At 38.9% G+C, this 17459-nt stretch overlaps 1 protein-coding gene and 1 pseudogene across 3 annotated transcripts in view; one reads left to right on the top strand and one right to left on the bottom strand.

Annotated features, from left to right (window-relative positions):
- Positions 1 to 17459, top strand: part of CFAP54 (cilia and flagella associated protein 54) — a 325575-nt gene that overhangs the window by 183920 nt on the left and 124196 nt on the right. For 2 of the 3 annotated variants that reach the window (XM_032346701.1, XM_032346700.1), the window contains exons 40-45: positions 4565 to 4717; positions 6856 to 7050; positions 9228 to 9315; positions 9621 to 9815; positions 14713 to 14779; positions 17037 to 17219. In XM_032346701.1, the coding sequence (XP_032202592.1) occupies positions 4565 to 4717; positions 6856 to 7050; positions 9228 to 9315; positions 9621 to 9815; positions 14713 to 14779; positions 17037 to 17219 (881 nt within the window). The remainder of the gene's footprint in view (positions 1 to 4564; positions 4718 to 6855; positions 7051 to 9227; positions 9316 to 9620; positions 9816 to 14712; positions 14780 to 17036; positions 17220 to 17459) is intronic. The other variant, XM_032346702.1, reaches the window with a different exon arrangement.
- On the bottom strand, positions 12862 to 13013 carry LOC116594540 (annotated as a pseudogene).

Genomic DNA, 17459 nt, shown 5'->3' with positions numbered 1-17459 from the left:
GTGTGTTTTATTACTGACTCTGGGCTTTTGTTTTGGTGTGACCAATTGTGTAGAAAGCAGCCTGAATTTTGTAGTATTCCCTGGGATTCTTCCTTGGTGTACCCATCTCTCAGGAGTCATTGGCATTTTTTTTAATTAATTAATTTTATTTTATTAATTTACTTTTTTAAAGATTTTATTTATTTGTCAGAGAGAGAGAGAGCAAGAGAGCACGCACACAAGCACAAGCAGGGGGAGCAGCAGACAGAGGGAGAAACAGGCTCCCTGCTGAGCAGAGAGCCCGATGCGGGGACTCCATCTCAGAACCCTGGGATCATGACCTGAGCCGAAGGCAGACACTTGACTGAGCCACCCAGGCATCCCTATTTATTTGAGGTTTTGCCGGGGGAGTGTGGGAGGGGAGGGGCAGAGGGAGAGGGTGAGAGAGAGAATCCTCAAGCAGAATCCCTGCTGAGTTTTGAGCTTATGCAGGCCTTGATGTCACGACTCTGAGATCGTGACCTGAGCTGAAATCAAGAGTTGGAGGCTCAACCAGCTGAGCCACCCAGGCATCCTGGTATTCAGTTTTAATGAGTACATGAACAATAAGAGACACAGTAGTGCTTTTCTTTCCCTCCTTCCTCCTTCTTTCTTCCTTTTCTCCTCCTTCTCTTTCTTTCCCACCCTCCTCTTTCTCCTCATCTTCCTCCTCCTCTTCCTTCACCTTCTTCTTTTTCTGACCTATTTCTAACTGTTGAGGTTATTCGTGCCTTTGAAATAGCTTCTTGAATTATTCATGGAAGTTTTCAGAGAGGCGCTCCCCTTGAGACAGAGAAGTAAGGACCGGCCTCTGAAGCTAATGATACTTCTTCATGGCTGTCACTAGTTACCTTGTGTAGATGGTCACAAAATCACCAGTAGAGCCCTGGTTAGACTATAAGAAAAGAGGTTTTCTAGGGCTTGAAAAAAAGGGGAAAAAAAAACTCTAAAGTGAAATATAGTTTAGGAAAAAAATAAGGAGGAATGCTTTATAAGTGGGTATTTGATTAAAAAGTAGCAGGATGATTTTATTCAAATCCCACATTTTAAAGATTGCCAAAATCTCCTGTCCCTCCTGTCCTTTTGATTGCCTCCAAATACAATCATGCCTTTGTGAATTTTTTTTTTAAGATTTTATTTATTTGTCAGAGAGAGAGAGAGAGAGAGAGTGCACAAGTAGGCAGAGTGGCGGGCAGAGGTGGAGAGAGAGGCAGGCTCCCCGCCGAGCAAAGAGCCCAATGTGGGACTCAATCCCAGCACTCTGGGATCATGGCCTGAGCCGAAGGCAGCAGCTTAACCGACTGAGCCACCCAGGCGTCCCGCCTTTGTGAATTTTTATTCCAGAATGAAGGCTCTGTGAGAGCAAGGAGTATGTCTGCTTTTTTCACTTATATCTCTCCAGTGCCTAGCATCATGCCTAATACTAGTAAGTGGTCAATATATATTTTGAAAATACATGACTAACAGCCAATGTGTATCCTCCATCTATTGGATGCTTACTTCCTGATAGATACTATGGTTGGCACTTCACACACAGCTTAAAACAATAACCCTCAGAGGTAAATATTATCACCCTGATTTTAATAGGGATTGTAAATTAAGGCCTAGAGTAGGTAACTGACTGTCTCAAAATATTAATATGTGAGGGCTTCCAGCTTCTGCCTTCTCCTTTGTTTTCTTTGCTTCTTTCCCTGATCTCAGTATCTAAGGAGAAAAAGATAAAAGCCAAGCTCATGAATTCTTGTAGGAAAAACAAAATAGAACAGAAACCTTACCATCTTTCGGGCATTGTGTGTAAGGGTGGGGTTGGAGGAGTCAGGGCATGCCTTGTCTTTTTGACTGCATCATGCAGGACTGTGCATGGGTAGAAAGGAGGGGAATTGAGAAAGCAAGATGGTGGGTGTAGGACAAAGTGGACAGGAGAGTGAAATTCGTAGGGTAGAAGAGATCTCCTGGGGAGTTAATAAGTGCTACTGTCAGCTAAGTATTGGAGTCTCTTAAATGTGTGGTAGGCAAGTGTGCCAAGAATGAACTTGCTGGGCGGACAAGTACTTCTATCAATATGGTCATCTACCTGGTTTGACTAGAGCCTCCAGGATTTCTAGATATTTCAGTCTGCATTGTAGTAGATTGAAAGATGTCTTATGGCCACAGAATGTAGATGTGCCACTAATTCAATCAGCGCCTCCCTGGGCTCTTGTGAACCCCAGGCTTCTTCTCTCATTAACTTTTCTTAGACTTATTTCTGTCCTAGTCTCAAAGGCCTTTGTACTCAATTAGCAGGCCTCAAATCTGGGTCATTGCCAGTTACCCAAGATTTGATGCCCCCGGCCAGCTAACTGGAAAAGTCACTGGACTTGAATGCTGGTTGTCTCTCTTGTCTTATAAGGCCTTAAAACAAATTAATATCCTCAAGTTCACTTTTCCTTCTTTGTAAATAACATCCACCCCTACTAGTTGGTAAGGTGCTGTGAAAATGAACTGGGATTAAGATCCATATAAGTATTATAAATAAAGTCTATTCTAGCCATTTAGCTTTGAAAACTTGTCAGTCATTCATTTAACAAACACTTATAGAGCACATACCATGTAACAGGCGCTGTTAAAGGTCTGGGTTGATAGCAGCAGACAAAATGGACAGAACTCCTTGCCTTCATGGAACCTGCCTTCTAGTGGCAGGAGACAACCAATAAACAAACAGAACACATAATACGTCAAAAGATGATGAATGCAATGGAGAAAACAAAGGTTGAGAAACCAGGATTGCCAATTTAAATACAATGATCAGGGAGGCTTCCTGGGAAATTAAGTTAAGCAATAACCTTAAGGAGCTGAGGAAGAAAGGACATGGGGATGTCTGAGTGGTTCATCAGCATGAACCACTGGTGGGGGTTTGCAGAAGATCTCTTGGATTTCTTGGATTTTTTCCCAACAAGATGGGAAGCAAGGTTATTGACCCAGAAAGGACAGGGAAGAGGTAATTCCTACCCCTTTTTTCCTTGCCAAGTAGCCACTTAACCACTCTTATGTCACTTCCAACATTGGAATGTTCCCTGCAACCCGCCATCATTCCCATTGCTATTATCTTAGTCGAGTTCAAATCACAATACCGTGTTTTAGTCTTTTCAGCCACCAATCTCTTTCTGTTGCAGTCTGCTAACTCTTCCTAAAATACCCATGCCCAGCTCAGGTCCCTTCTTCTGCTCCCTATTGGAAAGGATAAAGGTGACTTTCTCAGCAAGGGCTTCAGGTCTCCAGAAAACCCCTCTTTGTTCAGTGGGACTGGCCATGTCATCCCACTGCACCCTGAATTATCACCCTGACTCCTGCTTCCATACTTCTCCTTGTACAAACTAGCTCTGTGACTCAAGAGAAACCACCAGACATCTCTATGCCTTATTTTCCTCATCTGTAAAACGAGGATGTAACGGTACATACCTTTTTTGTTGTTTTTAGGATCTGATGAGCTCATCACAATAAATTATATAAAATAGTTCTGGTACAGTGTAAGTACTCAGTCAGCATCAGCTCTGCTTATTCTGTCTTAAACCTCTTGCCTCCTTCTTTATCAAATCTTCCCCCTCCTCTAAGACACAACTGGCATACCCTCCGGCATGAAGTCTTTCTTGCACTTCCTTTCCTCCCTATTGCCGATCTCTCACTTCTCTCGCCCTCGTTTTGGCACATAACCAGAAATGCTCTGTGAATGTGAGTTTAATACTCCAGGGTCAGAATGCTTCGTCTCTCCAGCTAGACTGTGAACTCTGCAGGGCAAATGTCATGCCTCTTTGCCTCCTGTGGCCCTGTTCCCTCGCAAGCTGCTGTACCACTCTCAAGGCCTCAGATTTCACAGGGGCCACTCACCTGTTCAACTTGTTGAAGAAGTAAATTCTTTTGTTATTTTACCTGTAATATCTGAAGCTTGTATTCCTTTTCTCTTGTGTGTGGCGTGTGGCTGAAAATCTGAAGCCTGGTTCCAGGGACCGCCACTTCTTCTCCAGGGACCTCGTGGCCACCCTCTGCCAACATCTCCTCTTTCCGCCCATTTTTTTCAGGACTGTTTTTAGTTCCCCTCCCTTTTATGGCCTCATCTTCCTTTCCTCTGCATCCTCCAATATTAGAAACCCATCTTTCCCTTCTCTTAAGAGAGCACTTACCCACCCAGGCTTCTTTGTTTCTTCCTTTCGTCTCTTTCCCAAGGCACCTCTGCTTTGAAGAGGCTGCTGAAAAGGAGTAGATTATTTCATCTTTTATGATCAGCAAAAGAAAAAGTAGGAGGCTTCATAAGGAAAATTGGCAAGATCTAAAGTTATTTGCATTTCATAGGAATCAAAAGTTTTCTAAGTTTTTTTTTTTTTTAAAGAACTTTCAAATATACCACAAAAAATTGATCTGAACGTTGAAACACCTGCTGCAAACCTGGGGACTTTGAATTTAGCAGCTTTAGTTTGGGACCAAGAAATTCTCTGAATTAGAAAGTCTTTTGCTACTAGTTGTTGGCTTGCTGCAGCATTTCATCCCTCAGTCTGCTTCTTTTTCCTTTCAGAGTACAGCCGCGCCAAAGAGCTTGTCTGTGTGCCTGTGGATGTGACAGACACTTTGAGATGTTTTAGAGAGACCCTGGAAAAATCCAGATATCACAACAGATCAATCCGACACAGCAGAAAATTGCTTTCATTATTCCTTGCACAGACACAAGGTAAAATTCTTGGCTCTCTATATCCCTTGCTCTTTGTTTCCGGGGGGGACACCACCCTGTGGATCTACCATATTCTGCCTTCGGCCCTTTATTTCCCCACGGACATGCGCACTCCCTGCTGCTCTTCACTTTCTTCTTCTTGTGTGGTGGATCACATCTTCTCTCTTACACTCTTCTTTCCAAAGACTGTCTCACTCCGCTGCTTTCATGCTTTCTGTGAAACGAGCATACTCCCTTGAGCAGATATAAAAACAGTGCATGTTAATTCTTTGATACATTCTTACCTATCTCTATAGTATGGTACTATAGTCTTTTAAAAAAATTTTCATAAATAGATGACTTGATTCATGCTGAATTAACTAGAACCTATTACCAAAACCCTACTTTATCAGTTTCAAGGAAATAGATGCATTTTAATTTAAGCATCAGTACGATTTCTTATTAACACCATAGATTTTGATCTTAAAGATTTCTTTTAGTTTAAAACAAGATATTCACTATCATTGGTTACATCACATTTATTTGTTTTCTCCTTTCTCAACATTTATTGATTAGTGAACTCAATCAAAGCAGGGCTTTGAGTGGTTAAGTGGCAATAATTTTAGGTGGGGAAAATCTTGACTTATGTATGTTTGGGTCATTAAAAATTTGTTTAAAATCCTAATATATGTTTATGATCCTTGCTATTCATATTTATTGGAATAATAAAGATAAGCTTAAAGAATAAACTTAAAAAACCTAAAATTTTTATATTTTCAAGTTATTAAAAATAGATTTAAATGTCAACCTAAGCTGCTAATATTCACTGAACTGATCTTTCAGAAATTTACTCAAATCTTGTTTTTTCAATCACTGACAGAAATTTTATTTATGTGTGTATATGTATGTATGTGTGTATTTGTTGTTGTTACTGACCCTACTACTTACCCCCAAATTGTACTTGCTATGCCACGAACCCACAGATTTTGGTTGTATTGCCTATAGACTCACATTACATTAAATTAGCTCTGTATGTTAGGTTTAAACTTCTTTCGATTATGGCATATATTAATAATGGTTAAGGGCATGAATAAAAAAAGCAAATATAATTTGGATTACATTGGTTCACCCTGAATCTCATTTGGTGTTAAAGTATTTTCAGCAGTTTATTCCCAGTCCTTGGGCTGCAGACTTCAAACTCCACATTAGCTCCTCTTCCTCTGCAGCTTTTGACTACTTCCTCTAGAATAGTCTCCCTTTCTTTCTTGTGTGTTCTCTGATCTTATAAAGAGAGCGAATCTTTCCCACTTTCCCCCCTTAGGTCAGGACTAACTGTGTGTTGCTTCTATCCCAGAGGTCTCTGCCCCAGAGGCAGACTAACATCTTACTGTTGGAAGCCCTCAAAAAAAAAGCAAACCCAAACCATGTAACTTTAAGCAATCCCCACGAGAAGCAAAGCATTATCTCAACAGCACTTTCTGGCACAGTGCCCCTCTGTAGTGTTTTTTATGAAATAACAGGTAGAGAGCCCATCCACACATACCTGAGCTCCTCAGAAATGATATTAGATACTCAATTTAAGGAAACAGTGTCCCTCAAACTGCAAAGAAATCTCAGCTATACACAGAATTTTTCTTTTTTTCCTCCTTGTCGATTTCGGCTATGTTTTTCCCTCCTCGTCATCTTCCTCTCTGTCTCCTTTTTATTTTATTTTTTTTTTAAAGATTTTATTTTTATTTATTTGACAGAGGGAGATCACAAGTAGACAGAGAGGCAGGCAGAGAGAGAGAGAGAGGGAAGCAGGCCCTCTACTGAGCAGAGAGCCCGATGCGGGACTCGATCCCAGGACCCCGAGATCACGACCTGAGCCGAAGGCAGCGGCTTAACCCACTGAGCCACCCAGGCGCCCCTCTGTCTCCTTTTTAAATTTCTTTTGGGGGGTGCCTTAGCGGCTCAGTTGGTTAAGCATCCAACTGATGATTTTTGGCTCAGGTCATGATCTCAGGGTTGGGAAATGGAGCCCTGTGTCGGGCTCCACATCTGTCGTGGAACCTGCTCAAGATTCTCCCTTCCTTTGCCCTCCCCCACCCCTGCTTGCTCTCGTGCTCTCTCTCTCTCTAAAAAAAGTAAATAAATTTCTTTTTTCCCCATGAATTTAGGAGACAAAGGAGGAATAAACAATTTGAAATTTACTACTGGAAAGGTGGAATTTTGCCTGGGGACAGAAGAGATGCATATGCCAACACCCCCCAACCTCTCTCAGGAGCACTTCAGAGTTTTCAGTTCAGTGGAGAAAAGTAAACTTCCCTCTTCGCAGCTGGGACTCGTAATTTCCTCTTATTATGAAACTATTGGTAAGAGTCCTTCATTATATATTCATTTTCAGGAGGATCTTATACAAAATGTTGCATTGCCTTTGGGCCTGAAATGCCACCTTGAAAAGTCAGATGAAAGAGCTTGAAGATAGAATCTTGTAGGCAGTGCCACAGCAGTGTTGGGACAAGAGACATCCAGCCCCTCCCATTCTCCACTCTCCTAGCCTGGGCTGTCAGCATGGCAAGGTTCTAGGCCCCTCTTCTGCTTATCCTCCTTTGAATGAATCTGTGACCCCTTGTTGGAATGTGGCCACTGTTGTGTTCTTTTGCTCTGCCCTAGCTGATCCCACATTCTTTGTCTTTCTGTTTGATTTGGCTTTTCTCCAAATTCTGCAGTATATACTCAATCCAGATTGTAGACCCTACATCCCCCTTTTTTATTTTTATTTTTTAATTTTTTTTTTAAAGATTTTATTTATTTATTTGAGAGAGAGTGAGCCTAAGCAGGGGGAACAGCAGGCAGAGGGTAAGGGAGAAGCAGGCTCCCTGCGGAGCAAGGAACCTAATGTGGGACTCAATCCTAGGATCCTGGGATCATGACCTGAGCCGAAGGCAGCCACTTAGCTGACTGAGCCACCCAGGCGCCCATCCCCTCTTTTACTTTTTTTTTTTGTAGTAACAGACATTTAATAATCCCCCCTTTACTCCCTGAAACAAAATGCATATTTAATATAGTCTCTCTATACACATTATTTATTTATGTATTTATTTATTTATTAAAGATTTTATTTATTTATTTGACAGAGATCACAAGTAGGCAGAGAGGCAGGCAGCAAGAGGAAGGGAAGCAGGCTCCCTGCTGAGCAGAGAACCCGATGAGGGGCTCGATCCCAGGACCCCAGGATCATGACCTGAGCCGAAGGCAGAGGCTTTAACCCACTGAGCCACCCAGGCACACCTCTACACACATTACTTAATGAATAAATATAAAATAAAAAATATTTAATGCAATAAATACAATTTAATACACTAAATATAAAATAAAGGCTAAATAATATTATTTTATAACAAAACAATCTACTTGTGGCACTTAAGTGCTCAGGTACTGGAAAGTCTAGTGAAGCAATCAGATGCTCATATCCTGTGTGCTGAATCACCAAGAATGTTATAGCTACAAATACAGACCGAAACAGCTTTATTGTATTGGTGATGCAAGTACTATCAGCGCTTTTAATTTTTGTGACAGTGTTTTTCTAAAATGGCAAATCTAGATACAGTACACAATAAAGCACTACAGCGAATGGTTGCATTTCTGGAAAATTCAGAGAATTTTTAAAACATGCAAAAATGCCCCATTTATATGTAAAATGAAATTAGAGTTTAGACTCAGACAATTATAAACTGGTTTCTCACCTTTTTCTTCACTGTGGAGGAAGCTTCTGTGTGTTACAGGCCATCCAGTATCTCTGGTCTTCACTGACAAAATGCCAGGAGATGCACCATTGTGACACCTAACAAAAGCTTCCTTACTTTTCTAAAATACCCTGTAGGAGTCAGGACTGCCCTCATTATAAACCACTGCCTTGTTGGTTAGTTTTGTTCTGTTTTTTTTCTAGACATCTCTGAATTTATACATTTATCAGAAAACCAAAAAAAAAAAAATTCGGATGCTATTAAAGATGTGCTTTTTTTGCATTTGGGTAAAGGAAAAATCTGATAAACTGTGATCTTGTCCCATCCCTGCTTAAAAACAAATACTTCGAGGCTTCCCATCTGCTATAGAATAGCATCCACATTTCTCCACTAGGCATTCAGATGCCTCCATAAGCCTACCACTCTCTCCTTCTCCACAGTCCGAAGAAAACCATAAAAAAAAAACCACCATAAAACCCCATGTCATGTCCGTATACACCTCACCCGTTCTCCCTAGCATGGCTTTTCTGAATTTCTCTTCAACACCACTTCCCCCTGCCTGACTCTTACTCGCTCTCTCCACATTTCCTCTCTCTCAGATCCAATCTCTTCTTCCACTATGTTCAGGTAGAGTGTCATTTGCTCTTTCTGCATATGTATCAGGAGACCTGGGAAGACAGTATTAGCTTGAAGTTTGCTTATCTACAAAATTAAGAAATAAATGCAGTTTTAATCGTCTTGAGAGAATGAGGAAGATACTTTCTAGGTACTGACATTTGTTCTTCTACTTGATTAAAATACAGATGTTCTCCAAGTCAGCCATCAAAGAAGTCTTAAAGTTCAGGCATTGCATGAACTCGGAAGCCTTCTCGTCTTTGCCGAAAAGAAAAGGTAGATTTTTAGGAGTCAGTGGAACAAGGGCAAACGTTTTTTGGTTGTTTGTTCGAAAGCATTTTTAAGTATTATGAAAAAGTTGTCTTTCATAAATTTTAGTTCTTCAAAAATATTCCATTACTACATTTTATTCACCAAATGCTACCTAAGAGAAATAGTTATGAGAAGTAAATAGTATAGATTGATTCTCTAATATTTTAATTAAAATACTTTTTCAGTGCATTTGCTTCCCCTTTTGGAAGAAAGATTTAATAACATGGACTATGGAAAACATGCTGCTTGATGCTCTGTTTCTCTTTCAGGGCTGCTTTTAGATGTTGGTGTCAAGCTCTTGATGACATATTCAAAAAAGAAAATGTGCTGTATACGTGGAAAGAGTTTGGTACCTCACTCACCAATTCATCTCCAGGTTCCAAAGATTATAGTGAGGAATTTCTGTCAAGAGTTGGCATTTGGGGATGTTTGCAAGGAGCAGTCATATCAGCAAAGATAGCACAGTGAGTGTGGCAATGGAGTGAGCTTCCTTTGTGGGGGCCCACTGTGCCATGTGGAGCACCATGCCTCAGATGCATGGGATTCTTGGACAGCTTTGTCCATATCATACAAAACTATCCAGTTTACTTATTTGTGATATTTGTTATCTGTGGCCATATCCTCTCCCCATACTCCTGGAATGTGGGCCTCACGTAAGCACAGATCTTTGCTTGTTCACTAGTGTATCCTGAGTGTCTGGCATGGAGTTGGCATTTGATTACTACTTGTGGAATGAATGAATGAGTGAGTAAACCGTTGGTATGAGATCAAGAATAATGGTGTAGAGGCAGGCCAACCTGGATCTAATGCAAGGACCTCCTACTAACTCTGGGACCCTTGGCTCACTGCTCATTCTCTGTGAGCCTCCGTGTTCTCATCTGTAAACTGTAAATCTTGGTGGCAAGAATTACATGATATACTATATTAGTTTGCTAGAGTTGCCATAACAAATGACCAGTTTGTAGGGAATTTATTGTCTCACAGTTTTGGAGGCTTAAATTCTTAGATCAGGGCATCCGCAGGTTTGGTTTCTTTTGAGGCCTCCTGGCTTGTAGATGGCTGTCTTCTTGCCGTGTCCTTACATGGTCTTCCCTCCAAATGTGCCTATGTCCTAATGTCTTCTTACGAGGATGTCAGTCATATCAGATTAGGGCCTAGCCTAGTGACCTCATTATAACCTAATAACCTCTTTACAGGCCCTGTCCTAGTCACATTCTGACATTATTGGGGGTTAGGACCCCAACATATGAATTTGGAAAAGGGGGGACATAATTTAGGTCATAACACATGCTGATTAGTTTACCAGTTCTGTAACAAATTACCACAAAATTCGTGGCATAAAATAACATGGATTTATTCTCTTACAGTTTTGGGGGTCAGAAGTCCTAAAATCAGTGCCTTGGCAGGGTTGTGCTGTCCTCTGAAGGCTCTAAGGAAGAATCTTCTTCCTGGTCTTTTCCAACTTCTGGAGGTCTCCTGCATTCCTCAGCTCATGGCTCCGTGTTCTGTCTTTGGGATCAAAAGCCTGTTTTCTTCCTCTTTCTCTCTCCCTGACCTCTGCTTCTGTGTTCATCTCTCCTTCTCTTACTGACTCCCCTGCCTTTCTCTCATAAGGACCATTGTGATTACATTGAACCTAACCTTAATTTTAATCACATCTGAAGTCTTTTTTTTTTCTTTTTTGCCATGTAAAGCAACATATTCATAGGTTTGGGGTATTAGGATAGGGGTATCTTTGTGTATTATTCAGTCTTTCACACATATGTGAAAGTCTGTCACAGGGTCTTTTTCTTCTTCTTTTAAACTTACTGGGTTTTTAAAAATTATTTTTTGAAAATTCTTTAAAATTTAAAATTAATTAATTAATATATAATGTATTGTTAGTTTCAGAGGTAGAGGTCAGTGATTCATCCATCTTATATAATACCCAGGGCTCATTACATTAATACCCTCCTTAATGTCCATCACCCAGTTACCACATCCCCCCCCCCTCCAGCAACCCTCAGTTTGTTTCCTATGATTAAGAGCCTCTTATGGTTTGTTTCCCTCTCTGATTTCATCTTGTTTTGTTTTCCCTTCTCTTCCCCTATGATCCTCTGTTCTTAAATTTCACATATGAGTGAGATCATATGATAATTGCCTTTCTCTGATTGATGTGTTTAGCTTAGCATAATACCCTCTAGTTCCATCCACATCATTGCAAATGGCAAGATTTCTTTTTTCTGATGGCTGAGTAGTACTCTTGTGTGTGTGTGTGTGTGTGTGTGTGTACTCTTCTTTATCCATTTATCTGTTGATCGACATCTCAGCTCTTTCCATACTTTGGCTATTGTGGATATTGTTACTATAAACATTAGGGTGCAGGTGCCCCTTCGGATCACTACATTTGTATCTTTGGAGTAAATTCCTAGTAGTGCAATAGCTGGGTCTTGGGTAGCTCTGTTTTTAAGTTTTTGAGGAACTTCTGTACTGTTTTCCAGAGTAGCATTCCAGCTTGCATTCCCACCAACAGTATAAGAGGGTTCCCCTTTCTCCACATCCTTGGCAACATCTATCATTTCCTGACTTGTTTGTTTTAGCCATTCTGATCGATGTGAGGTGGTACCTCATTGTGGTTTTTATCTGTATTTTCCTGATGCCAAGTGACATGGAACATTTTTTCATCTATCTGTTGGCTATTTGTATGTCTTCTTTGCAGAATTGTCTGTTCCTATCTTCTGCCCAATTCTTGATAGAATTATTTGTTCTTTGGATGTTGAGTTTGATAAGTTTTTTTTGTAGATTTTGGATACTAGCTCTTTATCCGATAAAACATTTGCCAGTATCTTCTCCCATTTTTCCATTGTCTTTTAGTTTTATCTTTCTTTTGCTGTGCAGAAGCTTTTTATCTTGATGAAGTTCATTTTTGCCTTTGTTTTGTATCTAGCAAGAGGTTGCTGCAGCTGAGGTCACAGAGGTTGCTGCCTGTGTTCTCCTCTAGGATTTTGATGGATTCTTGTCACACAGTTAGGTCTCTCATCCATTTTTAGTCTATTTTTGTGTATTGTATAGCAATACAAGCCTTTCTCAAGAAACAAGGAGGTATCAATTTTACAACCTAACTTTACACCAAGGGAGCTGGCAAATGAACAGCAAATAAAACCTAAACCCAGCAGTAGAAGAGTATTAATAAAGATTTGAGCAGAAATCAATGAAATAGAAACCAAAAGAGCAGTAGAACATATCAATGAAACTAAGAATTTGTTCTTTGAAAGAATTAGTAATATTGATAACCCCCCTGGCCAGACTTATCATAAAGAAAAGAGAAAGGACCCAAATAAATAAAAACATGAATGAAAGAGGAGAAATTACAACCAATACTGAAGAAATACAAACAATTATAAGAACACATTATGAACAAGTATATGCCAACAAATTGGGCAATCTGGAAGAAATGGATGCATCCCTAGAAACATACAAACTACTGAAACTGAAATAGGAAGAAGTAGAAAACCTAAACGGACCCATAACCAGCAAGAAAATTGAAGCAGTAATCAAAAATTCCCATCAAACTAGAGTCCAGGGCCAGATGACTTCCAGGGGAATTCTACCTAACATTTAATTAGCAATAATTGTGCCTCAGGTAAACCTCATTGGCTACAGTACTGCCACTGCGCCAAGCTTCTGCCAAATATTTAAAGAAGAACTAATACCTATTCTTCTGAAGCTTTTTCAAAAAATAGAAGTGGAAGGAGAACTTCCAACTCATTCTATGAGGCCGGAATTACCTTGATTCCAAACCAGACAAAGAACCCACCTGAAGGAGAATTATAGACCAATATTCCTAATGAAGATGGATGCCAAAATTCTCACCAGGATACTAGCCAATAGAATCCAACAATGCATTAAAAGGATTACTCACCATGACCAAGGAGGATTTATTCCTGGGCTGCTAGGGTGGTTCAACATCTGCAGATCAATCAACATGATACATCACATTAATAAAAGAAAGAATAAGAACAATATGTTCCTCTCAATTAATGCAGAAAAAGCACTTGACAAAATATAGCATCCTTTCTTGATTAAAACTTTTCACAGTGTAGGGATAGAGGGAACATACCTCAATAAAAGACATATCATGAAAGCCATGTATGAAAAGTTGATAGCAAATATCATTCTCATTGGGGAAAGGTGAGAGCTTTTCCCCTAAGGTCAGGAACACAACAGTGATGCCCATTCTTGCTAGTTTTGTTCAGCATAGCACTAGAAGTCCTAGCCTCAGCAATCAGGCAACAAAAAGAAATAAAAAGCATTCAAATTGGCAAGGAAGTCAAACTCTCACTCTTCACAGATGAAATGATACTTCATGTGGAAAATCCCAAAGACTCCACTCAAAATTACTAGAACTCATACAGGAATTCAGCAAGGTGGCAGGATATAAAATCAATGCCCAGAAATCGGTTTCATTTCTATACACTAAAAATGAGACAGAAAGAGAAATTAAAGAGTTAGGCCTATTTACAATTGCACCAAAAACCATAAGATACCTATGAATAAACCAAACAAAAGTGTGTACTCAGAAAACTATAGAATACTCATGAAAGAAATTGAGGAAGACACAAAGAAATGGAAAAAAAACACTCCTTGCTGATGGATTGGAAGAACAAATATTGTTAAAATGTCTATGCTTCCTAGAGCAGTCTATACATTCACTGCAATCACTGTCAAAATATCATCAACTTTTTTCACAGAGCTGGAACAAATAATCCTAAAATTTATATGGAACCAGAAAAGACTCGGAATAGCCAAAGGAATGTTGGAAAAGAAAACCAAAGTTGGGAACATCACAATTCCGGACTTCAAGCTCTATTAGAAAGCTGTTGTCCGCAAGAAAATATGGCACAAAAACAGGCACATAGATCAATGTCACAGTATCTTATACCTAGTTAGCACTGACAGATATTTTAGAGATTTGAATAATGTGAGAAATTTGAGAAGTATGGAAGGAGTAGAGGTACAGGTTTCTTTCACTTTTCTAGGTATAATTTTAGCTTATCTATAGGGTGTGATGGGCAAAAACATGCATAGCATCTTGATCTATAGAGAAATTTAAAAAATTTCTCTATATGGAAAGTAATCTAGAAGGACATTAGCCAAAATATTACCAGTAATCATGTTTAGGTGGTAGGCTTATTGGTGATATTTCATTTTGTTTTTTATGTTTTTTTCCTGTGTTCTAGATCTTCCATAAATGTATAGCTCTTTTAGAATCACAAAGTCTATTTTAATTTTGGAAAATCTATGAGTATTAGAGATAAGTTGTATAAAAGTATTATTGGAAAATTGTCTATGAATCCATTTCTTTTTGTTATACTTATTTAGATTTATTATGATCTCGGAGGTTGACAAGAGAACCAACTGTTGCATTTTGTCTGCATTACTCTTTCAGGTAACACTTTATATCTTCTGACTAGTGACCATTTGGTCCAAAAAAAAGAAAGTGCAGTGGCTTATCATAGTCAAAAAACTCACTGGTAGGAAGATAGCATGGACCTTGATGAGATATCACGAATCCATCCTTCCTTCCCTAGCTGAAGGTAGCATTTTCACCTTGAATATTCAGCAGAATTTTTCTCCTTCAGACTCTGGAAGGAATTTTGCAGATCAGGAAACTGAGTCTCATCGTTAGTAAGACTATGTTGCTAATGAGCTGTGAAGCCAGTCTGTTTGACTCCAAATGGTGGCCTTAGGTTACCTCATCTCTATAAGTAAAGTTTTGCTTAACTGTACAATGTGAAGTATACCATATAATGAAAGCAAGAAAATAAGCTGAAGACTACAAAAGTAGAGTATTGGCAGCTCCTAGAATTTTGGTTTGACTTCATTGAAGAAGAAAAGAGCTTTAATCTGAAATACAAGACACTTTGAGATACAGGGATGTAGCCAGGGGCCTTTGCAATGTACTAAAGGTTCTGTTTACCTTGAAGGGTGGACACCCGTGTTCTGTATATCAGAGGCATCTAATAGCTTATGAAATCTAGATAGAAAAGCTCTCTGGATCCAGGAATATTATGCTTCCTGCCAGAATCAGCCATAAAACTGTTGCAAGCTAAAAAGCTGGCATGAAAGTAGAAGAAAACCTCAGACCCTTCACATTCTTGATAGGAACCCAAACATTTCTCATCATAAAAGAAATTGATTATAATTTCTTTATAGATTTTGGAAGTGGAGATGCAACATGGGGGGATGGGGGGTAGGAAAAGAATAAATGAAACAAGATGGGATCTGGAGGGAGACAAACCATAAGAGGCTCTTAATCTCACAAAACAAACTGAGGGTTGCAAGGGGAGGGAGGTAGGGAGAGGGTTGTGGGGTTATGGATATTGGGGAGGGTATGTGCTATGGTGAGTGCTGTGCAGTGTGTAAACCTGGGGAGTCATAGACCTGTACCTCTGGGGCTAATAATACATTATATGTTAATAAAAAAATTTTAAAAAAAGAAAGAAAAGCTCTCTGGAAAGCCTTTTCTGAATGTAAGGCCACACTTTTCGGTTTTTTTATGTTTCATACACCTCTTGCCTGTGCTTTAAAGAGAGGAGGTAGAAGAGGCAAGAGTGCAAAGGGAATGATAATCGGATATTGACTCCCTATATTGCATTCTCAACTGTCTGATACTGCTTGTTCTTGAAGATAATGCTATTGTTTTTTAAAAAAAGCAATTTAAAAAATTAAATTTTTGCTTACTATGGGTATAGCTTTTTAGTACTAATTGTACTTAAAAGCTGGTAAGATTTATTTTTTAAATCTTAATTTTTTATGATTTTAAAACAGATTTGTAAAATTAAAAATGTAAACAACTGCATAGTATTTTAGAGCAGGTACAACTGCATAGTATTTTAGAGCAGGTGCCTAGTCATATTCATAATGAGGAATCTGATTAAAATTATTTTCTGATATTTACATTAAAATAATTTCATAATGCATGTCATCAGTTAATGTTAATTATTTAGGATAACATCAGAAACACTCCTAAATATAAAATTTGATTTTGTGTATCAATTTTGTTTCCCAACATTGAATACAGTGTTGGTCATATAAATTACCTAAGAAATATTGGCAAAATTAAACAACTCATCGTTTTACTTAATTCAGTTAAAAATTCAGAATTAACCCTGTTGGATTTAGACTTCTGAAATCATTTGTTATCTCCTATACTTATTGGTATAAGTGGGAAGAGAATAGATTTTTTTTTATTTAAATATATGTGATTTTGAATCTTCTTTCTTCCACCATTAGCTGTGTCACCTTATATAAATTAATTGTGTAAGCCTCAATTATATCATTTGTGAGGTAATAATCCTTCCTCCTAGAGGTAGGTTAAATGAGGATTAAATGAGGCAGTATTTATAAAGAATTTACCAATAGTGTCCAACACAAAATTAACCCCAACAAATGATAATATAATGATTATTTCTTCTGAAGATAGTAAATATCCAACTACCATGGAATTTAAAAGGCCCATCTTGAGTGATGGAAACATTTGGGACTATAATGATGATAATATTAATGATAAGTACCATTTATTCAAGGCACAGTGTGCCAAGCATGTGCTAAGCACTTCATGAAGTAATACATATACTTATTGTTTTGTGTCAGTGTTGCAAATGCAATTTATAGCTTCTCATTTCACCTGTTCTCATTTTCAGGGTTTGCTTAGAACCACACTTCCACATCCCAAAGCTGAACGTTGCTACGCTCAGTATGAGATCACTCAGCTTCTCCCAGGCATCGAGCTCTTCTCAGACAGATACAGGGCTGACATTTGCTCTGTAGTCGCAAGTCTGTATTACGTTATACGTGAACTGCACTATGCTAAGCAAAGTCTTATAGTAAGTCATTTGTAAAATCAACAAATCTTAATTCACTGCGGTATTTTTGCCTCCTACCTTAAACCTTTCAAATTTTGTTAATGTCCTCTTGGTTGGTCTTGTGTAACTCTTAAATTCCAGACTCAGGATTCTTACTTGTACTGCAAAATAAAATATATTAATTAATATTTCTTCTTTGACATCATTATTTGCACTGCATTTTGGATACAAAGTCAATGTCTGTTTGATTTTGTTCCCTTT

The sequence above is a fragment of the Mustela erminea genome, chromosome 6, assembly GCF_009829155.1.
Source record: "Mustela erminea isolate mMusErm1 chromosome 6, mMusErm1.Pri, whole genome shotgun sequence".
NCBI lineage: Eukaryota > Metazoa > Chordata > Mammalia > Carnivora > Mustelidae > Mustela > Mustela erminea.
This window is presented reverse-complemented; position numbering and strand designations above follow the sequence as displayed.